This window comes from Macadamia integrifolia, chromosome 7 (assembly GCF_013358625.1).
Source record: "Macadamia integrifolia cultivar HAES 741 chromosome 7, SCU_Mint_v3, whole genome shotgun sequence".
NCBI classification, from domain to species: domain Eukaryota; kingdom Viridiplantae; phylum Streptophyta; class Magnoliopsida; order Proteales; family Proteaceae; genus Macadamia; species Macadamia integrifolia.
In genome coordinates, this window is record NC_056563.1 from 159,351 (window position 1) to 187,196 (window position 27,846).

A 27,846-nucleotide genomic window follows, 5' to 3' on the forward strand; every position below is an offset into this window, starting at 1 on the left:
GTCCACTTGGATGGACCTTTAACTTCTCACATAGAAACTGAAATCTTGTTATTGACAATCGCTTTATATATTTTCAATCTAATCATTGGTGGAGATAAAATTTACTATCAACTCGTGATGAGCCACCTTTTAACGAACAAAGTGAAAATTGATGTTCACCTTTTTCATATGTACATCTTGCCCAATCAGCGTCTATGAATGCCTGTACTGTGAGTAAGGTAGAATGCTCAATGAGAAGGCCATAATTCCTCAAGTGCTTAAAATAGCGTAATATAAAAAAACAAGAGCTCAGTGGCCCTCAAAAGGAGAGTGCATGAATTGACAAACATAATTGATAGTAAAGGCAACGCCTGGTTTGGCCAGAGTTATATATCGTAGGGGTCCAACTACTGCATGCGCAATACTTGGTAGCATCAGAGTACAAAACATGTCTCGTCGCTAAGAGAATATAGTGCTATCCTTGTGGGGTACAACCTTAATGCTTAGAAAGAAATTAGGAAAGCCCAAATCTTTAAGAGAGAATCCAACCCCTAATTGTGTGATGAGATTTCAGACATGGCACATGTTGTTTGTAACAAGCATATCATCCACAAAAACAAGAATATACATACAGAGAGAGCAAACCATTCATGAGGTGCTTGTTTGGGCCCATAAAGTGGCCTATATAATGTTAAAGTTCAAATTGTTTCTATCGTATAATTGTGGATGATAAAAGGGCATGCACCCCATTTTGACACACACACATGAGGGGGGATTCAAACCTTGTTCTTCACCATCAATAATGGAGTCGTTTGTTTTTTTGGAGCTACAATTTTTAAAAAGAAATTAAATTCAAGTTCTAGGTTGATTAGACTCTCTCTCTAACTGCTTAGAGGGAAACAGATTGTTATGAACCGTTTGAAGAGTGATAAAGAGATACAATCTCCTGGGCATCTACTGTGTCGTTCAACATCTGTATTCCTAGAGATTCAATGATGACTTGGAGGTGCTATTGGAATCGGTTACTCTCCTGAACGGTGCTAGCCTAGGTCAATCCATAGTTATTTGGGCGATCAACATGTGTTCAAGCGGTGATCCAACTGTTGTGCTTTTACTGATCAAAACAAAAGCACCATGCCAAGAGCCGTTGGATCACCGCTTAAACATGCATTCAGCACCTAGGCAGCTATGGGCAAGACCAAGCCGATCACCACTCAGGAGAGGGGCCCAATCCGTGTAGATCAGCCTAGGAAGAGAAATATTTTGAATCTACCTATTTGTAGCTTTTATTGGATGGGGTTTGTGAATAGAAACCACTTGTTCTTTGAATACTCATTTATGAAACAAATTTGGGGGCACATAATGCGGCTTTGTTCTCCCTTTAGAAGACTTGGAAGTTGCATCATCATTGGAAGTTGTTAGAACAAAAACCAAGAAACACAAAATGAACATATTAAAGCAAAGATAACACAGAGATTTAATGTGATTCACACACCAATGTGATGTACTACATCCCTAGACGAAGTTGAAGATGATTCAGTAAGTTGGAAGAACAGATATAGTAGAGATCTCTCAAGAACACTCAAAAGTTGTCTTTCTAACTTGCATTATAAGATAATAAAACATAAAAGTACTCCTACAAGTCGGGTTGATCCATTGGGTTGAACTGTACCATAGGGGCAAACAAGTTCTCCACTACCATCACAAATCTTAAAAAAAAAAGTTCATTCGGGTCGCCACCAAAATTTTTAGATCAAGCCGGATAATCTTTAAAATGGGTCAAGAATTATAGACACACATAATAGAAGCTCAGTGGTTTGGGAAGAGTATTGATGGAGATACAATAGGGTGCATCGCCAAGTTAGCATTTTGTACTACTATTATTCCTCCTCATTATTTTTTTTTTGGTAGCAGTAATACTATAATTCACATATGGAAAAAGAGGAAATCTTGTCTTCTGAAAAAAGACTAGGACTATGCCATCCATCATTTCTGATATTTATATATATGTGGAAGACCATCGCGGAGCTGTCATTCCTCTCCTAAGAATTTATTTCTTATTGATAAATGGTGTGGTCCATCCGTTTTGGGTGGTGAGGTGATTTTGTCATAGTATCAGTGTATTTGCTTCAAGAAGTTTGTGTTTTCCTTTATTGGGGATTAGCCTGATGCCGATATCCCCTTAGCCTATTTCTTGTGTTTGCGGCCTTTTGGGTTTTCATTGTTCCTATTCATGAGTACTAGCTTCTTAGGCTGCCATATTTTGTTGTATTTACTTTCTTTTCTTAGAATAAATTGATATTACCTTTAAAAAATAAATAAATAAATAAATAAATAAATAAATAAAAAGCTGCCAATTGGGAATATTTCAATTAAACACGACATCATTGTGGGTTTTGAAGTCTAGAAGTGATTCTCCCTTGAGCCTTGAAGAGCTCATCCCATTCTTTTCTTTTCCAAGTTCTTCGGTAGCAATTTGGTTTCCATGAGAGAGAGAGAGAGTTGCAATGTGTTAGTATTTTTGTAATTATTGAGGAGACTTTCCATGAGAAAATTTGAATCCTAATTTGGACATAATACTGAAGTTGGATCATAATATATGATGACATTAAATCATAGTAAGAGCCAAGGGTGAAACAGGGTCCGGTTGGGCTAGGTTTCTTAAAACCCTAACCTAACCCTAGGTCTTCAAAATTCAACCCTAACCCAATCCAACCGGGTTCATGTTTAGGCCCAACTCTGCTGGGTTCATACCAACCCAACCTGGCCCTAATTGACCCTATCAAGGCTCGGTTGGGTCAAGCTGAATTGGGTTGGGTTGACCTTGGCTTCTACCATAGTTGGATTAACCTTGATTGACATGTTTTTGCCATTCACATCTAATATATTAAAAAATTATAGAAAAATGAAATACTGATTGGAGTCCTAATTTCTATTATGAAAATACAAGGTTAAATTTCGGGTTGGGTTGGGTCGGGTTGGGCCGGGATGAGGCCTCAACCCTAACCCAACCCAACCATGACTCAGGGTTGGTGGTTTTCAACCCTAACCCGCCCTCAGGGTAAAAAAACTTGGCCCAAGCCCTGTTCAGGCCTAGGGCGGGTTCGGGTTGTCAAGGCCAAACTTTCAGCCCTAGAAAGAGAAATCCAGTGCACGAGGCTCCCGCTACAGCAGGGTTTGAGAGGGGCAAATGTATGCAGCCTTACCCCCTACTTCGCAGAAGAAGTTGTTTCCAAGTTACAACAAAAGAGACTTTAAGACGCCAAAATTTTGGACAGACTTAAACCTGTCCTACATTAGATTTTGATTTGCCAACTTTTTTCTGAGAGAAATCATGCAAAAGCATAAAAATTTTTGTTCCGAATCTTTCAAATAGAATTTAATGAACTGAGATGAACAAACATTGATAAATTAAGAACAAGAATAAAAAAAAAAATTATCATATTTGCTGCAGGCACAGCACTATGAATCAGTGATTGATAGTTGAGTCAATATGTAGAACGCGGCCACAGCTATAGACTGAGCAAAATGCTTGAAGAGTTGTCATCAACAACAGAAGAATAGTTGCTAAGAGTGTCAGGATCTGCCATGAATCAAACACATACCTTTTCAAGTGGTTTGCTATCTTGACCTTCCATGTACCTATATAATATTTGTTCACATCTTCAATTACCTTGTCCAAGAAGGGAACTTTTGTTAATCTCACTGATCTAGTCATTGCATTCCAAAGGTTAGCAACTTCTTCATCACTCTTCAGATGGTTCAGAATAATCCCTTTCTCCCTAAGCAGTTTCACATCCTCCTTGGTGTCTATAATACCATTCATCAATTCTGTGTATCGCGTAAAATTTAATGGTCCTGATACATTTGATGCTTCATATGCAACCAAGTTTCTTAATATCACTTCACTGTTAACATCTATAGTAACAGTAGGGAGGTAAAGTGTGAATGATTTCGTGTCGAAGCTAATGGATGTGATACCCCCTTTTATGGTTGCAAATTGGACACCGGAATTGTAGAGTTCAGTCACTGAAGGGATCGTGATTTCCTCTATCAAAGGAGGCTTGTGGATGTTGTTGGTTGAACTTGAACCCTCATACTCAGATATGATTTCAGCTTTAGTTTTGGTAAACAATAATTCTAAAGGCTGCTTTAGGATGGAAAACCCAGGTAATTTAGAAAAGAAATTAGCAGGTGTGGAAATTAGTACTCTTTTAACAGTACTTACAGTGCCTTCTGTTAATTTGGATAGTGGTTTCCAGATCAAATTCGCGATCTTCTTTACTTGATTTGAGCCTTTGATCTCATCTACAATGTCGTCGACGGTAAGAACAGCTAGTCCATCACAGACTTCAATGGCGAAATCGGGTTGTTCTTCAGATTTGGGCACAATCATGTGGTACAAAATATCTAGCAAGTGTGAATGCTCTGTGGATTGGATGCTTGAGAGATTCATCATCTTGAATGGAGATACCTCTTTGCATAAACCAATTAAAGAGGCATTGAGTGTTTCATCTGCTGCTTCCAGGGAGGAATGCTGGAGTTCTAAGACCTTTCTCAATAGGAACAGTGGGATTTGGTTTTCAAGCATCACTATATCTCTAAGCATAACATAATTAGTAAATTTCTTGCCTGCATGAACTTCTGTTTGGACTTTGCCTTCTTTGATGGCATAAATTTGGAGGAATTCAAGCAAGAAGCATGCATCCACAGCTAACATCCATGCTAGTGTTTCACCACTTAAATCAAGGTACTTATTGTAGCAACCCCTGATCTTTGGCATGAGTTTCTTCATTTCTTCGACGAGGTTTTCGAATTTTAGGCTCTGGAATTGTCTTTGGGCTCTTCTTGCTGCAGCAACCTTGTGGCTTTCCATCTCATAGAGCTCCTCCCTCCAGTGATGGTATGGGCCTATTGCAATTTGGTGAGGAATGAAGCAATCTGGCTTGACAGATAATAGAGTTTTAGGGACATTGAAGATACATACTGGGAACTCAACCTCATCATCTTCAAGCTCTTCCTCGAAGATTCTACGGATTCGAATGACCCAACGGTGCTCGTCACCGCCATTATTCTTCCAATTTGAAGTCATGGTAGCAGCCTGCTGTGAAGAGTTCATGTTTGTTTTCTTACAATGGATTAAAGCTAAATGAAAGTCCTGTAACAATATCAAGATATTATGGACATATAAATAAGGTTTGTATGTATTGTATAATTTGCACTGGTCACTCTCAAAAAAATCATATTTTCCTTCAACCACTGACCACGCAAGGGGTTTCAGATGCGTGTGGGAGAGTACTTTGAAGTATATACTAAAATCTTATCGGGTTTGTGGATCCCACGACGATGTGATTAAGCTTATATTCCCACGTGGTGAAGGAGAAAAAAAAATTCCATGTTTCACAAGAATGTCTCTTTATTTCAAACCCAAGAAAATTTTATCTTCTAATGGTTTGGTAATTGTCACATGCACCCACTTGCGGCACCTGGTGCCAAGACCAGACCAAACATGCCAAACTTCTGGCCTTTAGAGGTCTAGGTTTGGCTGTATCATCCTACAAGCTTGGGACTTTTTATTTTATTTTTTATTTCTCTTTAATAGGGGCATGGGGATGGTTTAATTTGAGCCAAACCAGATTGACCCCAAGCAAGTTTTTAAAACTTGAGATCGATCTCAACTAATACTATGGATCATATCAATATCGGCTGCGATCAGACGGCTTCACTTTCATTTTTTTTTTTTAAGTTGATTTTTCAACCATTTTACCTTTATATCTTGTCACTTGATCAGTATTGAATTGGTCATGGATTAAGGACTAGTCTTGATCGATATCAATCCGGTCCAATACAATTTTTAAAACTATGCCCCCAGCCAATTTTTCATGGCCAGGGTTAATTGGTCCAACCCAATTTGAATTATGGGCCAGCCGGGATAACATTGGGACCTCTAAACTACTGCATGCCCATGGTTTAGTTTTGGAATTTCTCCAGTGATTTTTTTTTTTTTCCTTTTTCTTTCTCTTATATTTTGTGAGAAAGAATTTATCTGCTCGTTTGAATATATTTTTCCTTCATAAGAGGGAAAAAAATTACTATTGCTGATATGAATTGATCCTAATTTATTACCAGTCCAAACACGTTCTCTATTTTATTATTTTTTTTTCTTTTTGTCTTTAATGATGAAGACAGCTTACATGTTCAATACCTTGAAACCTCTAGGTTCTAAATGTTAAAAATTAAAAAAAATTAAAAAAAAAATGGTGTGGTAGGTAAGAAATGAAACTCAAATACCTTGAAACTTTGGCTTCTCTATGTAGAATATTTCAATTTTTTACCCAAAAAAAAAAATATATGTAGAATATTTCAACTTGCAAGTAGCTTGACTTATTAGATGCCATAAATGAATGTTTAAACGAATAAAGTACCAAGAAGTTGACATTTAATGATTACACATTATGTTCGAGAAGTTAATCCCGTTGCTGATTTTGGCGAAGGAAGCTTCAAAGTTTGAGGGTCTGCTGATTTTGGCCAAGGAAGCTTCAAAGTTTGAGGGTCTCCTCATAGGTGTTGTCCTTCCCTTTAGCAATTGAGGTTGAGATCCAAAATGACATTATAGGGAGACCTCCTTTCTGTTTTTCTATATAATTTTTTGTCTTCTTTTTAAATGTGTTGGGGTTCTTCGTGCTGATGGCAATGTCGAAAGTGACGGATTTCTAGCTCTTCTTTATTCTTTCATCCATCTGGGATATATTTTTTGATCCTTTAGAAGAAGGGGGAAAAAAAAGGAAGCCAAAGTCAATATGCATCACAAATTAAACTAGCTAAGTCAAGGCAATTCCCTAAATAACACAACATCAAAATTAATAAAACAGAGTATGCAGATCATGAGATTGATGATAGTTCAACTACCAACCCCATTCTTACCTAGTAAAATTTAGTAGCATCAGTTGACGAAGAGGAAACTGTAGATTTATCAAAAAGCCTTTGAGAGTAGTCAATGACAAGAGCAAGACAACTACCAGACGTGCAGTAAACTAGCATTTAACTTCACCTCCTTGGTTGAGTGTTCGCAATCTTTTTTGTAGGATTTACTTTCCGTCGGAGACCTTGTATCACAAACAAGGGGCGTGCAATGACCACTGTGTCTCTGTCTAAGGGTGTTCACCCTTGTGTGTGGACCCAAAGGCCTCTCATGGTTAGAAAACACTTGTCCAAAAATTGTTGTAGTTCTGGTTTTAGATTTTCGGCCAGCCAAAAATTAATTTTGGATTAGTATTTTGTTATATTGTTGTTATATGATAGTTGTGTTGTGGCATGTTTTGTCATGAGACTATATGTGATTAAATGTGATGCATGGTTTTATTTATGTTATTATCTTCCCCCCCCCCCTTCATATGCCCCATTTAATAAATGCAACCCCCTTGGGAAACCTTATATAGAGGGTTGGTTTTCTCATGAATAGTAATTTATTAAAAATTTTAAAGTTCATATGATGTGATTAAAATATATACATGAGATGTAACTTGGTAGAGTTTTTGTAATGCATTTTGAGTCGAAAACTGACAGAGGAACGACGTGTGTCATGCGAGGCTATGTTCAACAAGAGCTACTTCAAATTGGATCAAGTTGCAGATCAAACATTGGTGGAATTTCTGCTTCTCCCTCTCTTCTTAGTGTGAGTGTTGGGTATTTCTCCCTCCCTCATCTGATGTACTATATTTCTTTTTTCTTCTTTTTTCCATTTAATATACATGACTTTTTAGCGAAAAAAAGTTCCTTTGTCCCACGATCATGCCATATATTTAATTGTTAGTTATTATGGTTGATGTTTATACCTATTGTGATATATTGTTAAGTAGTTTACAATTTTTTACGCGTTACCTAATGCACGTGATGTATGGGCATCAGAATGATCTGCAATGGCTAAGTCCTTGTCAACTGACCTACTCCTTTGGGTATCTATCAAAACTACGGATGTAAAATGATAGTTGAAAATCCGAATTTGATTTGTCTTCGTATCGAGTTAGAGGGTATTAGGATCCAAATTCAAATTGTTTGGAAAATAATTATTCAATTTGAATAAATAATCAATTATAATAAAAAATTAATTAATTAATTAATGATTTTAAGCTGTCGTTGTGGATTTACCAACACCTGAACACGTATCCCTAGGTGTTGGCAGGTGTTGGGATACATGACCAAGCCCTCTCAACCCTTGAATGAATCATTGTAGGTTGATTAGAGGATACAGTCATTGGAGAGGAGCCAGAGCCCTCCAATCACGGTCCTCTCCTACCCATCCCATGCAAGTAGGATCCGGCTCATCTCCAACGATTGACGCTCCAACGAGCATCCAACGACATTGCGGATGGTCGATGCATGGAGACGAGCGACCCAACGGCTCCGGCTGCTGAGCGACCTCGACGACTGACGCGGTGGTTTTTGAAATCGACTCGTCTCCCTCTTTCTCTCTTCACACCACAGTACCGCCCCCCCCCCTCTCAACTACTCTGTACTCAGGTGGTTAACGGAGGAGAAGCAGTCCAAGCTGGAGTTTCAGCCATCGTTCAGCGAGGAGACGACCGATCCAACGGCTCTGGAGACCTCGACGACTCTGGAGACGGTGGTTTTTGAAATCGACTCGTCTTTCTCTTCAGCGAGGAGAAGCAGTCCAAGGCGACATTCAGCAGTCGTTCAAGGCTTAAGCAGAAAACCCTACCGTCGTTCAGCAAGTTTTTTTTTTTTTTTTTTTTTTTGGCATATTAAATCATTGATAGACCATGTTCAATGTTTGATTTAAGCTATGCATCTCCTTTTGCATTTCAATTTGAAACGTTTGCAGGGGATTAAATCACTGATTTTTTTGCGCATATTCAATGTTTGATTTAAGCTGTGAGTTGGTCTTCGATTTCATTTTCTCCTCATGTTTTACTTCACCGATCTGAAGCATTTTTAAAGCCCTAACTAACATGTGCGGGGGATTGAAATCAAACATTGAGACTCTCTCTCTCTCTCTCTCTCTCTCTCTCTCTCTCTCTCTCTCTCTCTCTCTCTATGTTCGACTGAGAATGGCTAGACCCCAATAGGCTGCTTCTCATTGCCTCTTGCCCAGAATAATTGCTCTGTTTTTGGGTTTGTGAATTTTTTGGGTTGAATAGTAAACTGGTCTATCTACTAAGCTCCTTAATGTGCATTCATTCTTTAATAAGTAGGAACAGGAATGTATGTTTATCTATTAAGCTGTAGCACATGTTTACTGGTAGCATTATAGTTAAGGTCCCTTTAGGTGGAATGTATGTTTATCAATTGTGTACATAAGGATTTTGGGAGAAGATTGAGACATTCTTGATGGATTCAGTTGTATTTTTTTTTTTTTTTTTTTTTTTTTTTTTTTTTTTTCACTTTAAATACGGAAGTCTACAAGGATGCACTATGAAACAGTTTGGTTTATGTCTTTGTTTTGAACTATGACTATTTTTACTAGCTTCTTGCAATTGTTTGTTTGATTGATGTGGCTTCCCTTGCCAAAGCTTTTCCATTTAATAGTTACACATGCGGGCAAATAATGAAAGTATGAAACTAGATTTTGTTTCATATTTAGGCAAAAAAATATGGAAGATCCAATGACTGCACATTGGGAGATTAAGCCTCACGTTGGTATGGTGTTTAATTCTGAGCAAGAGACATATGATTTCTACAATGGATATGGAAGAACGAAGGGGTTTAGTGTCAGAAGAGATTGGGTACAAAAGAGTATCAAAGATAACAAGACCATTACATCAAGGGTATTTGTATGTAACAAACAAGCAAAAAGGAAACTAGACAAAAGAGATGATAATATTGTCACGCCTCGAGCGGAGACAAGAACTGATTGTCTTGCACAGATGAGAATAAAATTGAATATTGATGGGATGTACAATTGCATTGAATTTGTTGAAGAACACAATCATGAAGTTCACTTGCCATCTACTAGTCATATGATGAAGTCACAAAGGAGTGTTTCTAAATTTCATGCGTTTGAAATTGATCTGGCAGATGACTCTGGTATTAGACCTAAGGACATGTTTGAGTACATGAGTAGGCATGTAGGTGGCAGACAGAGTATTGGGCACCTGAAGGAAGATCAAAAGAATTATCTTCGAACTAAGCGTCAACGAGACCTTCATTATGGTGAAGCCAAGAGTTTGCTATTGTATTTTAAAAATCAAGTTAGGATAATTCCATCATTTACGTATTCATTGCAATTGGATAATGATGAGTAGATAACTACCATATTTTGGGCCGATCCAAAAATGAGAATTGATTATGCACAATTTGGTGATGTTGTTAGGTTTGATACAACATTTTCTACAAACAAAGAGTCTAGACCTTTTGAGATATTTGCTAGATTCAATCATCATAGGGGAATCGTCATATTTGGGGCTGCACTTTTGTATGATGAGGCGGCTGATTCGTTCAAATTGTTGTTTGAGGTTTTTCTAGAAGCTCATGGACAAAATAAGCCAATCACTATTTTCACAGATCAAGATGCTGCAATGGGGAAGGCTTTGACTGAGGTGTTACCTAACACATGGCACATCTTGTGTATATGGCGTCTAATGCAAAATGGCATAAAGAATTATGGGCTACATGATGAAGATGACTCAAAATTTTTAGTAGACTTGAAGAAGTGTATTTTTCATTATGATGATGAATCACAATTTGAAATTGCATGGTATAAACTAAGGAGTGATCATCAGGTCAAAGAAAATTCATGGTTAGACCGTATTTATTGTCTTAAATATAAATGGGCCAAGTGTTATATGAAGGAAACATTGACTATAGGAATGTGGAGTACACAACTAAGTGAAAGTATAAATGGTGACATGAAAGATACTTAAGTTCAACTCTTGACCTTGTACAATTTTTCAAGCATTTCGAAAGGGTTGTGGCTGACAAGCGTGCTAACGAGTTGAAGGTAGAGTTTGATGCAAGAAATAAGCTTCCAAGAAATTTATTCATAAAGTCACCTGTTATGAATCAAAGAGCAAGAGTTTATACTCCTAAAATATTTGAAAAACTTCAGAAAGAGTATGAATGGATTCCAGCATGCTACATCAAGAAAATTATTCAGAATGCCACCTGTTATGAATATGTAGTCTCAACATTAAGATGAATGTACAGTGTCGTGCAACCTAAATGAGTATATGATTCATTGTAGTTGTAAAAAATTTGAGACATTTGGCATTCTTTGTCGGCATGTTTTTAAAGTTCTAGATATCAATGATTTTAAATATATTTCAGATGCATATATATTGAGGAGATGGACACGAACAACAAGAAATATAGTTGTACATGATATTGAAGGAAAAGTTGTTGTGGATGATGTCCACTTGGATTGTTCACAAAGGTATATGCATATTTGTCCTAAACTAGTTAGGATTGCAGCAATAGCATCAAATTCATCTGAGGGTTATGCTTATGTGGACAATGTTGCTGATAAGATCTGTAAACATCTGAAAAGTTTAAATATTAGCTTTGATGGGCAGGATGATGAAAGAGTTTTAGTTAAAGATACTGTTGTCAACAATGGATTAACTCTCAAGAAAAAAAAATGGTCCAAAAGAAGGTGGTAGACACAAGAAGAGTTGGGTGGAAAATCAAGGAAAGAAAAAAAAAATATTAAGGGAATGACGGATGATTTTTCACAGGAAATGCAACAAGCTTGTACACCTTTTGAAATACACCATTTGATTCCACCTTTTGAAATGCAACAAGCTCGTTCACCTTTTGAACCTGACCAAATGAATGACAATCAAAGTTTTAGTACTACATTGCTAGTATGTTTCAAATGTATCGATATATTTTCCATTACAATAATGTTATTTATTCATTATTGATGTATTAGACAATGTGGTTGCCTTGTCATAGGGTTCTTATGACTTGCAAGGAATATCATCCCAAGCTTCAATAAATAGCAACATCTTTCCCCCATTCAAATAGTGTATGATCAATCTTGTTTGTTAAGTTTTATTTCTGACTTAAGGGAACATATGCCTTGGTTGCATTTATGGAATTCTAATGTGTGTTTGAAATTGATTTTATTTTTTTATATGTCCATTATATGTCACACTGCTGAATTTTTTATTAAATTTTGAAACTAACATGGTTTATGCCCTCAGGTGAGTCTTTAGCTCAATTGGAAGAGCACATGAGTTACACTATGGGATGGCGGTTCGAATCCACCAAGACTCAATATCTATTGTTGAGCATATCATTAGTGTCAATTTTATTTGAAACCTTGCTTGCATCGCCTTTCATTACTAGTAATTCATTTAATAAAAATAACTCATCAAATAAAGAAAGAATCCAAAATGAAACACCAAAAAGAGAACACCATTTCATTACTAACATCTCCTTCAATTACAAAACATCATCACATTCTTCTACCAATCACAATTGCTACAAATACACCGACTGAAAAAACAAATACAAAGTTGGCTACAACATTCACCGATCCAACAAATTTTTCCACTTCATCAATTCTAAATTTTTCACTGTGCATCTCCTCTTGCAACCCTGGCATCTCCTCTCGCGACAGTCGCACCTCCTCTCGTAACACCCACACCTCCTCTTGCAACCTCCGCACCTCCTCTCGCAACCTCCGCACCTCTTCTTGCATTTCTCGAAAGTCATGTGCGAGATTGTTTATTGGGACTTCTTTACGCGGAGACTCCGTTGTTGGTGCATTTATAGGATCACACCAAGCGAAGTAGTTACATGTAAACTTTGGGCACCCGTAAAAGAGTCTATTTGGATTCTCCATAGTCTCTGAGATCCTAATCGCAGCTTTCCGATTACATCGACACCTGATGCATCTGTACTTAAGTACATCAGGATTACTACAACTAACGCTTGAGAAAGACATTTGATCTGCACAAATAAAAATATAGACGTTAATCAGCTATACACCTTTTGAATGCAAAAGTAGTTGTCAAAGATAAACAAAAGAGGCAAGAAGATATTGAAGATAGCATCTCATATCAAAACATTCATGTTTGATGGTTCAACATCATTCTGTTTCAACCCTTTCAAATCATACTATACCAACTATTTATTCTATCAAGACATTACAAATACTAACAACTAGTATTACTTTCCCAGTTCCTGATTGAAAGTTCATCAATCAGGAATTGCATTCAGTTTGGCATGTTATTCTTTGCTTCTGCTAGTGCAGTTTGGTGCCAATGAGATTTGTAAATGAAGAACATCTTGATCATGCCATTGTTTTGCCTACTGTGTTAATGGAATGGAATTTGCATTACATACTTTCTTCGAATGTTCTGTTGCATTTCATGTGTAGGGATCAATCTTAGGCTTGAGAACAAAATGCATTGAAGGGAATTCAACAGTGGAGGTGTTTATACCCTTCATGAAGGATATCTATTGCTGAAACCATTTTCCTATAATATTTGGAATGCTAGGAATTCTAATCATTTTAGTGAGGTTACTATAAATGCTTCCAGTTTGAAGTTTTGCAGATAACTTGACAACTATGGGAACAGGTCAGGTTATGAATACCCACACACAAAAGGCTTCAGCCTCATTGCAAGATTGCAGTCATAAAATGTGATGCAGCTTTGGACAGGAGCAAACATAATGGTGTAATAGAGTGGATTATAAGAGATGAGATTGATGAGTTTTCAGGTAGCAAAATTAAGATGATCTGACACCCCAAATGTTAGATAACTTGACAACTATGGGAACAGGTCAGGTTATGAATACCCATACACAAAAGGCATACACAAAAGGCTTCAGCCTCATTCCAAGATTGCAGTCATAAAATGTGATGCAGCTTTGGACAGGAGCAAACATAATGGTGCAACAGAGTGGATTATAAGAGATGAGATTGATGTGTTTTCAGGTAGCAAAATTAAGATGATCTGACACCCCAAATGTCATGACAATGGAATCCTTCAGTATAGGATGCCGATTTTAGAAGGGGAAGGAAGAAGAAGAAGAAGAGGGCACATCAGTTTCTATAGAATTGAACTCAAAAACAGAGTAATTATTCTGGGCAAGAAGCAATGAGAAGCAACCTATTGGGGTCTAGCCATTCTCAGCCGAACATAGAGAGAAAGAGACAGAGTCTCAATGTTTGATTTCAATCCCTGCACACGAGATCTGCACACGTTAGTTAGGGCTTTAAAAATGCTTCAGATCGGTGAAGTAAAACATGGGGAGAAAATGAAATCGAAGACCAAATCACAGCTTAAATCAAACATTGAATATACGCAAAAAAATCAATGATTTAATCCCCCGCAAACGTTTCAAACTGAAATGCAAGAGGAGATGCACAGCTTAAATCAAACGTTGAACCTGGTCTATCAATGATTTAATATGTGCCAAAAATTTTAAAAAAAAAATGAACTTACTCGCTGAACGACGGTAGGGTTTTCAGGTTAAGAGGGCTAAACGACGGCTTGGACTGCTTCTCCTCGCTGAACGACGGCTGAAACTCCGGCTTGGACTGCTTCTCCTCCGTTAACCACCTGAGTACAGAGTAGTTGAGAGAGGGGCAGTACTGTGGTGTGAAGAGAGAGAGGGAGACAAGTCAATTTCAAAAACCACCGTCTCCAGAGTCGTCGAGGTCATTCATGAGCCCCAGCCGTTGGATCGCTCGTCTCCACGCATCGACCATCCGCGACGTCGTTGGACGCTTGTTGGAGCGTCAGTCGTTGGAGACGAGCCGGATCCCAATCCCGCCCGATGGTTCGGCGCAAGCCCGCCCTGCAGCTTCTGCAACTCAACCATCAGACGCATCACCCAGATCTGCCGCACAGATCCAGCAATCAATTTACTCTCCCCTACTGGATTTTCGTGAGGTATCTTTTGAAACTCTTCCATTTTCAGAGATCTTACTTTCTTCCCCTGTTTCCATATTAAAAATGTACGCTCTCTCTCTCTCTCTCTCTCTCCCTCTCCCTGAAACCTTCCCGTTGATTTCATTTTTTTCTTGAAAAATTCTGCAAGAGTGTTTGTTTTAAGAATGTGCAGTCAAGTATGAACATGAAGCCATCCAAGGTTAGATAATTTTCATCTCTAACCATTTATGAGTTATCCGTTTGGTTGGTTTGATTTAGATTTCTTTATTTTTATCCGTTTTCCTTCTAAATTTTAGAATGTGAATGATCTGATGGAGATGGTTAAATCTTCTGCTTTGTTTTACCGCTTGCAACTCCTCATTTAAAAGGGTTTTTGCATTGAAGTTTTTCTTTTGGTTGCTTGAAGCTCCACTTATAGGGTTCTTAATTCTGGCTTTATTGAAGAAGCAGTAATCGTCTCATCCTTCCCCTTCTCGGGGTTCTCGAGACGGACGCCTTCCCCTGTTTCTGTTATTAAATGCAATTTCTTGTTGCAACTCTGAAAAATTAGGATGAGAGGACAACTGATTTCCACCAATTCTAGATCCGATGCTTTGCAGTTCTTCAGTGGAGGCCAACTAAGAAAAGGTGGATTATGGGTCTGATCTAAGAGTTTCTGCAAGTTGGGTGTAGGAATAAGCTCTCCTTATGGGGAAATTTCTGTTGACATTGTTGTCACAGTGGAAGGATTGCAGGGAAAGGAGGGGGTGGGACAGAGGGGATGGTTGCGAGGACAGGGGAGGATGTGAATGTGCTAGGGCGGGTGGGGTTGCAGGGAAGGGAGAGTCGGGAAGGCTGGGGCTGGGGCTGGGGCTGGGGCTGGGGCAAGGGTCAAGGGTCAAGGGTCAAGGGTCAAGGGTCAAAATGTCGAACAATACAGGAAAAGGAGGGGGAAACACTTTACTGTGTAGATTTATGAACCTAAACTCAATGTTGTATAATTTTGTTAGGGTCGTGATTCTCTGCGGGCGATCAAAACCCTATGGAGGGGGAGAGATGAGGAGGGGAGCACAGGATCCTTGGACTCGAGGGTGAACCTCACCGCGTGGTCTAGGTAAACTTCTTCCATTTTGTTAAGTGAAACATACACTGGTGGGCAATTCTGTGAAGGGAAACTCAAAAGTGAGTAATCCTGTAAATTTCCTTCCCTTGATAATTAAGTGTTAAGTTTGTCTCGAATTCTTGACCCGTTTTGAAGATTGACCCGATCCGACATATTTTGGTGGCGACCCAAATGGAAAATTTTCTGAGATTTGTGATGGAAGCAGAGGGCTTGGGCCGATAGGCCCAAGTCCGGAGCCTATCACTGATCTTGTATGGGGGTGCGGGGGCGTAGCCCCCGTGGTATGGTTCGACCGGATCGACCACGACCCGATGGGTCGAACCGCTATTTGGAGTATATATATAATGTACTGTTGCTTGTTGAGAGTCATTGTATTCTAGGGTTTTCACGAAGCTAGGGTTTCAGGGCGAGTTCTTCCTCGCCGCTATTAGGGTGTAATCTCTCTTCTGCATAGTGAATCATCTTCTTCTTCGCCCGAGGACGTAGCACACCACCTTGGTGTGTGAACCTCGTTAAATCTCTGTGTCGTACGGATCTATTGTCTTTCTTTATTCGTATTTCTTGGTGTTTGCATGTCTTATCACAACAGGCCACTAACATAGGAACCAGTCTCATCATTATATTCTCATCTCATTCACAAATGAAATAAGGAAAGAACATTAAAAACCCACTATTTTTTCCTCTTCTTTTTATTCTCCTCCACATAGAAGGTAAGGAATTGACATGAACAAATCACAGACGAAGAACAATAATAATAGCAAATGATCAGGAGACACAACACACCACACCACACTGAATCTTTTTTATTTTTTTTTTCTTTTCTTTTGGATTGGTAGGCCCCAAGGAGAGTTAACTCTTGAGCTCACTGAGCTACCCCTTTTGGGGTCCCACTGAATCATTAAGGTATTGTCTTGATATGAAAAATACGGGCACAACTATATACAGAGCAAAATGCTTGCAGAGTCATCAACAACAAGAACAGAATAGCTGCTAAGAATGTCAAGAATTGCCATGAAAGAAACACATAACTCTTCAAAAAATTCTTAGCCTTAATCTTCCATCTACCACTATAGTACTTGTTCACATCTTCAATCACCTTATCCAAAAAGGGAACTTTGGTTAATCTTACTGACTTACTCATCCCATTCCACAGGTCAGCTACTTCTTTATCACTCTTCAAATGGTTCAATACAATCCCTTTCTCTCTAAGCAGTTTGACATCCTCTTCAGTATCTATAATCCCATTCATTAATTCGACGTAACGTGTAAAAACCAATGGCCCTGATGCATTTGACACTTCATATGCAACCAAGTTTCTTAATACCACTTCAGTGTTAACATCTAAACTTACACCAGGGAGGTGAAGTGTGAATGTTTTTGCATCAAAGCTAACTGTTGTTATATCCCCTTTAGTGGCTACAAATCGAATACCGGATTTATAGAGCTCACTCACTGAAGGGATAGTGATCTCCTCTAACAAAGGAGGCTTGTTATTATCCATCGAATTCGAATTTCCATTTTCGGGTTTGACATCTTCTTTATCTTCGTTGAAGAAAATATACTGAGCAGGTTGTGTTAAGATCGAAAACCCGGGGAGAAGACTGATAATAGTCCAAGGTAATTTAATCAGTAATTTAACAGGCCTTGAAAGTAATGTCCTTTTAATGAAACTTACCGTGCCTTCTTTTAATTTGGATGGCAGCTTCCATCTCTCATTGAATAGCTTCTTCACATAACTTGAATCCTCGAATTTTTCGTCTTCATTGGCTGGAGCATTTTGATCTTCAGGGGCTTCAGTCATTTCTGATTGTAGTTTTGATGTGGGCACAATAATTTGGTACAGAGAATCTAGCAAGTGTGCACAATCACTAACTTGGATACTGCAGGGGAAGCTCTCAATCATCTTCAATGGAGAAATCTCTTTGCATAAACCCATTAACATGGAATGCAGTAAATCGTCGGCTGCATCCAACGACGAATACTGGACTTCCAAGATCTTCCTCAATAGGAACAGAGGAATTTGATTCTCAAGCATCACAATATCTCTAAGGAGAGCATTATGAGCTGATTTCCTTCCAGAATAGTCCACCAAATGTGACATTGTAGAGAGGATTGGTAGTCTGAGGACTTTGTCTTCTTTGATGGCATAAACATAGAGGAATTCAAGCAAGAAGCAAGCATCCACTGCAACCATCCAAGCTAGTGTTTCACCATTGAAATCAAGGTACTTATGGAAGCAAGCCCTGATCCTGGGCTCATGTTTCATCAATTGATCTACAAGGTTCTCAAATTTGAGGTTTTGTAGTTGTTTTTGAGTCCTCTTGGCAGCAGCAACCTTGTATCTTTCCATCTCATAGAGCTCTGGCCGACGGTAATGGTATGGGCCAATAGCAACTTCTTGAGGAAGGTAGCAATCTGGTTTGCTAGCTACTAGAGTTTTGGGGACATTGAAGATGCAGACTGGTACCCCGGTATCGTCTTCGAGCTCTTCGTCGAGTGTTCGACGGATTTGAATGACCCAACGGAGCTGATCAAAACTGGGATTTGAATTTGAGGTCATTGTTGCAATCTGGGAAGAATACATGTTTGTTTTTCTGAGATGAGGACTCAGGAAGAGGACACTCTTATGTTTGGTTTAATTCAGTGTTGTATTATTGTTATAAAGTGTGCGTTTTTCACTATGCCATAACTTTAGCGTTTCACACTTTCATAAGATTCTCTCTCTCTCTCTCTCTCTCTCTCTCTCTCTCTCTCTCTCTCTCTCTCTCTCTCTCTCTCTCTCTCTCTCTCTCTCTCTCTTGTGTTATTAAGTGTACGTTTTGCATTGTGCCATAACTTCAACGTTTCACAAGAAAATCTCTCCCTCTCTTGGGTGGTGACCAAGACTCCCACATTTTTCACGTGAAAATTTATCAGTTAGGTTATTGGTGCATGTACGAACATTCTTCTCAATGGTGAAATCCATAGCTTTCTCGTACAGTCGAGGGAATAAAGTGACCTCGCAATGTACCAACCTCTATTGGTGAGTGATCATTTAGGCTAGGCATCGATCGTATCAAGAACCTGTTTGTATAATCTTAATCCACACATAGAATATACACTACAGGAAAATACCTGTAGTGGATTCTATGTGTTGGAATCAGATCAAACAAGAATGGAATCTCATCCACACTCCTTATTAATATACCTTCTAATTTTTTGACCAACTACGTCTTTCTTCATATTTTCTCCCTCATTCTTTCTTTGCCACACCGTCTCTCATGATTTATCAATTTTATTTTTCATTCTTATTTTTAACTATTTAACTTGACATTTTTTTTTTTTGGGTCGTGCAGAATAGCTTTCGTTATTGGTCTTGGCCAATACCAATCCAATACTAATGAATAATAATGAAATATTGGTAAAAATCAATATTGAATTAATATCACCCCTAAACAATATGGTACTACAGCGCTATTGATCTGTACTGACATCTTAAAAAAATCGTACCCATAACACCATATCGTTAAATTGTCAACGTAACGCCATATTGATTACTTGACATGTGTTAAAGGGATGAATAAAAAATTAACAAAATAACAATGAGACGTGCATCACCTTGACACATGTAAATAAACAGCATCACTTCATGTATATGGAGATTCTTTAGACTCGATTTTGAATTTTTGTGGTATCATTGAGGACAAATTAAGCCATTAGGGTTGAAGAGTCTATAAGATTGATGTATATCATTGAAGAGTGATGTGGTAAATCTCACTATTGAAAGCTATAGTCATTTCTTTTGCTGGTAGATTGATATTGATCAAATCAACTTTGCTGAGCTCTCTATATTTGTGGGTTGGGATGTTTAGGGTTTAGCAATCCATTATGGAGTGGCGTGCCTGATGAGCGTGTTTCTCTGAAAAAGGCTTAAATAATAACAAATTCCTCCACACGATCAGGTGGGAACGTGGTTTCACGAATCGGTATTGGATCGGCCTTGTTGGCCATATCATATCGATATTGATTGAGATTGATCTTCGATTCAGATCGATTATCCGTATCATTCAAGGGTAAAACAGTAAAAAACAAATGTACTTTTTCTTAAAAGTAAGGGGCAAAAGTGATCGATACCCATCGAGACTAATCAAATCGGATCGATATCAACAGAGACCGATACCGAGATCTAAATCCTTGGTTGGGAATCAATTTTCTTACCCAATAAAGAGGGGGACTTGAGTTGAGAAGAAGTAGATAAATGAATCTTCTAGGGAAGCTAAAACTCATATGGAAGTTGGTTTCGAAAAGTAAAGAGTATGGGTTGATTGGATTAACTTCAGATACCTCAAGGAGAACTCTAACTGGATGGTCTCATGTATACCCTAGATGCCTTTTGGCCTCAGTGTAGGATTCTGAAGTACCTACATTGGTATCACAGGTTATCATGACCAAGTTGGTCTCATCTCCCCAAGATGCCTCAGCACCATCCTCTCTAAGGGCTGTTAGTGCCTTGGCCGGGTATTCCCTCCTACCATGCTTGGGGCAGGAAATCTTGTGAGCGGATTGATAGGAGACCAAGGGGCTCCAAGGATCTTGTGGTGTGGAAAGTTTCTCTTTCAAGACGCTTCTCCTTTGTGTCTGCTTGGAATCTCGTGAGACCTTCGCCAAAGACAGTGCCTTAGTGTGAGGTGGTCTAGTTCAAGAACCACATTTCTCAACATAGCTTCATTGTGTGGAGAGCAGTGATCCACACAATGATGCGGTCCCTCCCAACTTAGGTTTTCTTTCAAATGAGACTAGTGTCATCTCCGGATTCTTGCCACTTTTCTAGAATGAAATGGAGGACATTCAAGATTTACTCATCCAATATCCCTTTTCAATGAGAATCTGGAGAGGCATTCTACATAAGTGGTGGTTTAGCAATCGAAGAATTAAGATTTTAGATGGGAGTGGATAAGAAGGAAGTCAAAAGGGAAGTTCATTATTGATTCGATTGGCAAGATTGCTTTCGACGTTATTGTCTATTATATTTGAATGGAACAAAAAAATGGACTCGATCTAAAACCATCAAATCAAATTTATGAGCCCATCTCCTTCAATGTTCGGGAAAAGATGCAATGCTTCAAAGGTTTTTGTATTGATAACCCCCAAAACATGTTCATGGTTTCTTCTTAGCACTTACTTATTTGGCTTTTTAGTCTATACAATTGATACATATCAATACACGAGACTTACAAGTTTATTTCCAAATTATTAGCTTTGCAGACTGAAGCCGTTTCTCACTAGAATCATCTCACCCAATCAATCTACATTTGTTCCTAGTCGCCAGATTTCGGATAATATTATCCTGGCTCAAGAAATTTTTCAGTACCTTAAATCCACAAAGGGCAAACAGGGTTGGATTGCAATCAAACTTGACATAGCTAAGGCATACGACAAGCTTGAATGGGGTTTTTTGAGAAGCATCATTGACTCTCTCGGCTTCGGTAATAGATGGGGTGACTTAATAAGTTACATTAATGGTTCTTCCTCTTTTTCTATTAAGTTATATGGGAGTGCTTTCAATTTTTTTAAACTTTCGAGAGGTCTTCACCCAAGGTTGTTCGCTTAGCCCCTTCCTCTTCATCATTGTCATGGAAGGCCTCTTCCGCCTCCTCCACTCTTATCACCTTTTGAATTTTTTCAAATGCATTAAGGTGGCAAAGAGGGCGCCAGAAATCTCCCAGCTGCTCTTTGCTGATGATACCTTTATTTTTTGTAGAGCAACGGTGGCTGATGTAACAAACATTAAAGGTATACTGGGGATTTTTTCAAACTTATCTGGACTAACCATAAATCTGGACAAAAGCTGTTGTGCCTTTAGCTCCAACGTGCCACCCACGGACAGAGCTAGAATCAATAATAATATTGGTATAAAATCTATGGACCCATCGACTATTTATTTGGGTACCAATTTGTATCACCCCAGAGCTAGAAGCTAGAATTTCAAAGCCACCGTTGATAGGATTCATGCCAGATTAAATACTTGGAAAGCTAATTCTTTGTCTTTTGTAGGAAGGACAGCTCTTCTACAGTCAGTTATGGCATCCTTCCCTCTTACTTAATGTCTTCGTTCTTTTTCCCAATTGTATCACTAATAAACTTGACTTCATTAATTTATGATTCTGGAATGGTGATTCTTCTTCAAAAAATAAAACGCATCTGATTGGTTGGCATAAAATCTGCACCCCAAAGGCCATGGGTATCTTGGGTATTCGAAAAATTGATACTCATAATCGAGCCCTTCTCCTAAAGCTAGGATGGAGACTCTTAATAGAACCTCAATCGCTTTGGGCCAAAGTACTCAAAGCAAAGTACTTCCCAAAACTATCCATCTTTCATCCATCCCCTTGTAAAATGAGGGGTTTTCACCACCTTGAAATAGTATCGCGCATATTATTCCCACCCTCTCTAAATGGTCTTAAAGGAAATAGGTAATGGCAATCAGACTGACTTTTGGTGGGACCCATGGATCCCATCTCTCATGAAACCATTGGCACCCATTACCAACCCCCAGGTCACCGCTTCGGAAACAAAGGTATCAGATTTTTTGCGTGATCGACAATGGAATATTCCTCTCTTAAATTCAGTGATTCCTTTGTCGATCACTTCTTCAATTTTGAATATATCTATTCCTTCACACCCAGACCGCTGGAGGTGCCATTTATCTAAAACTGGAATTCTCACTACCAAGGTAGCGGTGATTTTTTTAATTTCTACACCTACTAATCTGACTAATCTAACTGAAATATCAAACAGGTGTACTTGCTCTTCACCAAGCTCACACTGGTGGCGATTCTTATGGAAACTCCATATCCATTCCAAATTTAAGTTTTTCTTTTGAAGGTTAATGCATGATGGACTTCTGACCAGGGATGTGATTGGGAAATAGATTTCAATGGACAACTCCTATGCGTTATGCGGGAACCACCCTGAAACGACTTGGCATCTTCTCCTATCTTGCGAGATCACAAAACACATCTAGTCTGCAAGCCCTCTGGGATTACATACCTCTAACCTTTCTGCATGTTCTTTTCAAGCTTTAATAATGTACTTTTTTAAGACCTTACATCGGTCAAGGGATGACCTGAACCGATTCTTCACTACTTTCATTATATTTTCCTCCTTTATATGGTACTATAGAAATAAGATTCTATTTCAGAAAATCAAACTCAATCCCCAACAAATTATGAACCATGTTTTGTGGTGGGTTACTCAATGTAACCCACCAAATCTCTATGATGAGGTGCACATCTCTTCTTCCTCCAACAACCAAATTATTAAATTCTCTCTTCTCAACCAACCAATCATGATCTGTGCTATTAAAAGCGAAAAAACCATGACTGGATGGGCTGTTTGCTTTATTTCCCATGAAAGATGCAATTTACTAATGACTGGCTACATAATGACAAGATACACTTTTGAGGGATGGGCGAAAGCGGCACTATTGGGACTCAAGGAGGCTTCAGAGAGGAAATGGGAAGTGAAGCAAGTCTGGAATAACAATTCTTTTTTTAACAAAACTAACTTTTGATATTTCCTCCACTTTTTGGCCATTAAGTGTGGCTCCTATTTTTTTGGCTATATATAAACATTGGCAGCACTTAAACTTCTGTTTTAAACCATCTCAAGAGGTGGTTCTTTTGCTAGAAAGATGGGCTTACCATTCGACGTCTAGGAAGGAAAGGTTGTGCATAGATGATTGGGACGGATGTATTTAACATTTTCATGTTAGTAGTTTCTTTTTCATTTCATCAAAAAAAAAAAAAAAAGATACGCGTGAGATCAACACAAATCCTTATCGATTGATATCGATTCGATACAATTAATACTCATCCCTAAAAACCTGGGCAATGATCCTCTGCAGCGAGTGTGGCCATGCGGCGAGCATCGGACTGTCGAGATGACATCGGCACACACCCTGATGCCACGCCGACCATTGGATCCTTGCAACTCCACCGCACCCGCGGCAAAGGATTTTTTTCATAAAAACATGGGGGTAATATCAAATTATTCCCTTTCTATTGATCTTATATTCTTCTCTTCTTTCAAAAGAGCCCCAAAAAATGTAAATTTTCTTATACAAAAAACATATGTCAAAATCTAAATTCAAAACAAGAGCTAAAGGAGCCAAACACGTGCTATATTTACTCATTATTGTATTCCATTTTTGACTTTGATAGGAAGGAAAAATCATTAAAGTGGTCATCGAAATCACATGTCTATAATACTTTCCTAACTACACAAATCAACATAATGACATATTTTGGTGTGGAGAGTCCATTAATTAAAGCAATATCGGGCCCACTAGGCAACAGTTATTAGTACTAGGGGTGTCATTTGGCCCGAGCCCGTCTTGGCACGCCATGTGAGTCGGAACAGGACCTGGGTTAAGATACCTAGCTCTGAGTGCGGGTTAGGGCCAATACAGATCATATTTTGAGCTTGCCCCTGCACAATCCAGCATGTCTTTTGTTTTGTTTTGCTTTTTTTTTTCTTTTTTTTTTTCTTCTTCTTTCTTGCCTGGCTCATCCCTTACATCTCCTTTCATCTTCTCCAGGGTTAAGGCCAATCGGGTCAATCCAACCTGGTTTGAGGGTAGGTCAAAGTTGAATTTTTCAAGTCCTAAGTCAGGATCGGGCCAAGCCCAGGCCCTATTTATTACTACACTGCTACTACTATTTCAAGAAGAATGGGGGTAGGGGGGATCGAACTCTTCCCTAGATTTAAGCTTGACCCAGTTGTCTACCTGACTGCCATTGAGCTATCACCTAATCCCCGGCTCTAATAATTCTCTTAATGACATATATCCAATCATGATAAGGAGACAAGAATCATGACTCCTCAGTCAAAGAAAACTAATACATTTTTTTTATGAAAAATATGAAAATTTAGATTAATATAATGGCAACGGTTCGTTGAGCCTACAACATAGGCTGCTCAGATCTAATTCTATTTTTCTTGGATTGGGTATGGCAGCAAATTTAAGGGAAGGAAAGTGAAATTTTCATACTTAAAAAAAGAAATATATGTAATCATTACCCATGTGACTTTAACATTAACTTCAAATCATTCCATATTTGGTTATAAAATTTCGCTTTACTTTGCATCCACAACCCTTTGCTATAATATGTAAAATAAATATTAAATGTAAAATATATCATTACTAAGTTATAAAAACTAAATAGTATATACAAAATCATATAGGCTAATGATTATAAACATTTCTTTTTAACAATTTAATTCCCTTCCCTTTAAATTTCTATTGCAACCAAAAGGAGCATTAGGTTTCAATCGAAACAAAAAATGGGAAATCTATTGCTTGCCTTTACCTTTCCGGGCCGACATGATATTAAGCCCACAGATCAACAGAGGCACATGGTCCATTAACCCATTATTTCCTAAATGGGCTAATTAAGGCTATGTTTGGTTGTAAGGGGAATTAAAAGGAAGGGAAGTGAAATTTTCATACTTAAAAATGAAATATATATAATCATTACCCATGTGACTTTAACATTAACTTCAAATCATTACATATTTGATTATAAGATTTCACTTTACTTTGCATTCGAAACCCTTTGTTATGATATGTAAAATAAAAATTACATGTAAAATATATCATTACTAAATATGGTTAAAAAAAATTAAGTAGTATATACAATCATATGGGGTAATGATTATAAACATTTCCTTTTAAAGTATGAAAATTCCACTTCCTTTTCCTTTAAATTCCCATTACAACCAAACGGAGCCTAAGAGAATTTATTAAGGAAAAAAGACTTAAATTTTAGATCATACCCTTGGATTTAATAAGTCTTGTGAAAAGAACCAAACTCCAATCATGTTCCATTTATTGTCAGAAGTTGTTTTTTTATTTGAACTTGTGACCAACAGATTGCAATAAAGCAATCTAACTATTTTGCCGAGGCCCCCCTCCCCAAACCATATCATTTCTTTTCCAAAAAAAAAAATCATTTAGATGGCTCATGAAAGTTGACTTCTTGGTAGTTCAATGGTTCCCAATCTATTCCACAATTAGATTCAGAGATTTAAATCTTGGGAATCGAATCTAATATCGATCTCAATGGATATTGATATTTTGTCGATTTGAATCGATGGATGTACTAAATTGATGAAATTCCAGCCCAAACAAATAGCAAATAGGGAAGGTGCATCAAATAAAGATGAAATCAAAGTAAGAAAAAAAAAATTTATCTCACTACGGTGAGATTGCATTTTAATTTTATGAAGCCTTAAACTCATACTTTTAAAGTTATACCACTTTCTACAGTTGTTTGAATGATCTATGAGATAGAGATGTATAAGGTCGCGATTGTCCTTTTTATATGAACCAAAACAAACTCATCCATGAAGACCACATGGCAAGTTGCAAGCCTGAAAAGAGAGATAGGTTCCACTGCCTGTACGATCATTTCGTCGTATGAATCAGTATCCAACACATGTCCTTTCTTCTGCCATTACAAGCATAAAAAGGGGTATATTTAGAAACAAAAAGGACAGATATTGGATGATGACTCATACAACCAGGTGATCATATGAGCAGCTGATCCATTTTCCTGAAAAAATTTGCTAAATTCGATTTTGGGTTAGGTTTCTACCCAAAAAGTAAAAAATCTTGGGTTAGGTCTCTGAGTCCTCAAGAAGGACTTAAATTTGGGGAGAAGAGGATAGAGCAGGTCAATTGCCAAGAAACAAGGAGCATCAATTGAGGGACCAAAAGGGAGGTGTTTTAACCCAGATAGGGGTGTCAATGGGCTGGAATTTTCAAAACCCTCCAGCCCAATCTTAGGGTCTCTAAACTCAACTTAGGCCTAGCCCAATCTTAGGTCATACTGGAATATCTCAACCTAGGCTTAACCTTGTAAGGCTCGATCCAATCCAGTTCGGCCTTGATTGACCTTGATTGGGCCAGGCAGGTCCTGATTGACCCTAATTAGGGCTGGGCTAACCATAATTGACCTTGGCATTATGATGAATTAAAGAAAGGAAGTAAATAAATTAATGTCATAAATCATAATGAGGGTGGATGGTGTGTAGTGGTGAATTAAAAAAAAAAAATATAGGTTCGATGGGTTGGTGGCATAAATTATAATAAATTTGGTGTGTTGGTAATGATATATTTTTATATACATAGATGGAATCAGACATAGTGTATATATGGTCGAGTCGGGTCGGGTCAAGCTTAGTCTAATGGCTCAGCCTAGGCCCAATCTGGTCCAACCTCGAGCTTCAAAATCTCAACCCAAACCCACCCTATGGGTTAAACTAGTTTAGCCCAGACCCTATTCAGGCTCAAGGCGGGTTCGTGTTGGTCAAAATTTTTTGACACCCCTAACATCAGCTTTTCACGAGGAAAAGTTTCCAAGCTGAAGTTTCAAAGGCTTTCGCAACACAAATGTTGTCCCAAGCAATGTATTGGATCTTTCTTTCCAAGCCAGGCCCAACCCAAGGAAATTTAGAAAACGTCGCCTCATGCTTCACCATAACACTCTCAGGAAGACCAAACAACCCTCACCAATAATTATAAGCCCCTTGTAGCACCAAGGAGATGAATTGAAGCCTACTGGCGAAGGACAGAATCTAGGTTCCCACCCTTCTAGTTTCGTCTCACCATATCTCAACTTACTAGAGATTAATATGATCCCAAGATAAATTATAGTAAGTTGAGTATCAACAAAGTCTGTCAAAGCATTTAGTAAGTGGCCCTTGACCTAATGAGATAACAATAGCAATTATAACCTTATCCCAACTAAATAGAGTCGGTTAGATGGATTTAAATTATTCAATAAAGCAAAAGAAATATAAAATAAATGAAATGCAACAAGGAAGTATAAAACAATACCAGAGAAATGTTAAAAAAAA

The 27,846-nt window shown here is 38.2% G+C and overlaps 4 protein-coding genes and 1 long non-coding RNA gene across 6 annotated transcripts in view; 3 read left to right on the forward strand and 2 right to left on the reverse strand.

The window, feature by feature from the left end:
• LOC122084148 (putative UPF0481 protein At3g02645) overlaps positions 1-198 on the forward strand; it is a 3,213-nt gene extending 3,015 nt beyond the window's left edge. The window contains exon 3 of the mRNA XM_042652228.1: positions 190-198. Within this exon, the coding sequence (XP_042508162.1) occupies positions 190-198 (9 nt within the window). The remainder of the gene's footprint in view (positions 1-189) is intronic.
• Positions 199-3,345: 3,147 nt separating this feature from the next.
• On the reverse strand, positions 3,346-5,645 carry LOC122083312 (putative UPF0481 protein At3g02645). Its single transcript, XM_042651069.1, has one exon. The coding sequence runs from the start codon at positions 5,096-5,098 to the stop codon at positions 3,449-3,451; it is 1,650 nt and encodes a 549-aa protein (XP_042507003.1). The 5' UTR covers positions 5,099-5,645; the 3' UTR covers positions 3,346-3,448.
• Positions 5,646-9,590: 3,945 nt separating this feature from the next.
• LOC122084149 (protein FAR1-RELATED SEQUENCE 5-like) lies at positions 9,591-11,594 on the forward strand. Its single transcript, XM_042652229.1, has 4 exons — positions 9,591-10,171; positions 10,310-10,718; positions 10,892-11,102; positions 11,263-11,594. The coding sequence occupies exons 1-4, from the start codon at positions 9,591-9,593 to the stop codon at positions 11,592-11,594; spliced, it is 1,533 nt and encodes a 510-aa protein (XP_042508163.1).
• Positions 11,595-12,335: 741 nt separating this feature from the next.
• LOC122083656 (putative UPF0481 protein At3g02645) lies at positions 12,336-18,529 on the reverse strand. Of its 2 annotated transcripts, none has more exons than XR_006141694.1 (2): positions 14,394-14,777; positions 12,336-12,891 (listed from the first exon to the last, which is right to left on the reverse strand). XR_006141694.1 is itself a non-coding variant. In XM_042651525.1 (2 exons), the coding sequence occupies exons 1-2, from the start codon at positions 18,527-18,529 to the stop codon at positions 12,709-12,711; spliced, it is 1,092 nt and encodes a 363-aa protein (XP_042507459.1). In that variant the 3' UTR covers positions 12,336-12,708. The 2 variants fall into 2 exon arrangements, 1 of the variants encoding a protein (XP_042507459.1); XM_042651525.1 differs by lacking the exon at positions 14,394-14,777 and adding an exon at positions 17,621-18,529.
• LOC122083657 lies at positions 17,424-18,655 on the forward strand. Its single transcript, XR_006141695.1, has 2 exons — positions 17,424-17,562; positions 17,648-18,655. It is a non-coding gene; the product is annotated as an uncharacterized LOC122083657 (long non-coding RNA).
• The last annotated feature ends 9,191 nt before the right edge of the window (positions 18,656-27,846 follow it).

Coding starts and splice junctions, on each gene's coding strand:
- LOC122083656 (XM_042651525.1), bottom strand. CDS start 18,529: ATGTATTCTTCCCAGATTGCAACAATGACCTCAAATTCAAATCCCAGT. Junction 12,892..17,620: donor CCAAATTAAAAGAAGGCACG/GTAAGTTTCATT, acceptor TTATTTGTGCAG/ATCAAATGTCTTTCTCAAGC.
- LOC122083312 (XM_042651069.1), bottom strand. CDS start 5,098: ATGAACTCTTCACAGCAGGCTGCTACCATGACTTCAAATTGGAAGAAT.
- LOC122084149 (XM_042652229.1), top strand. CDS start 9,591: ATGGAAGATCCAATGACTGCACATTGGGAGATTAAGCCTCACGTTGGT. Junction 10,172..10,309: donor GAAGCCAAGAGTTTGCTATT/GTATTTTAAAAA, acceptor TGATGTTGTTAG/GTTTGATACAACATTTTCTA. Junction 10,719..10,891: donor AACTAAGGAGTGATCATCAG/GTCAAAGAAAAT, acceptor CAATTTTTCAAG/CATTTCGAAAGGGTTGTGGC.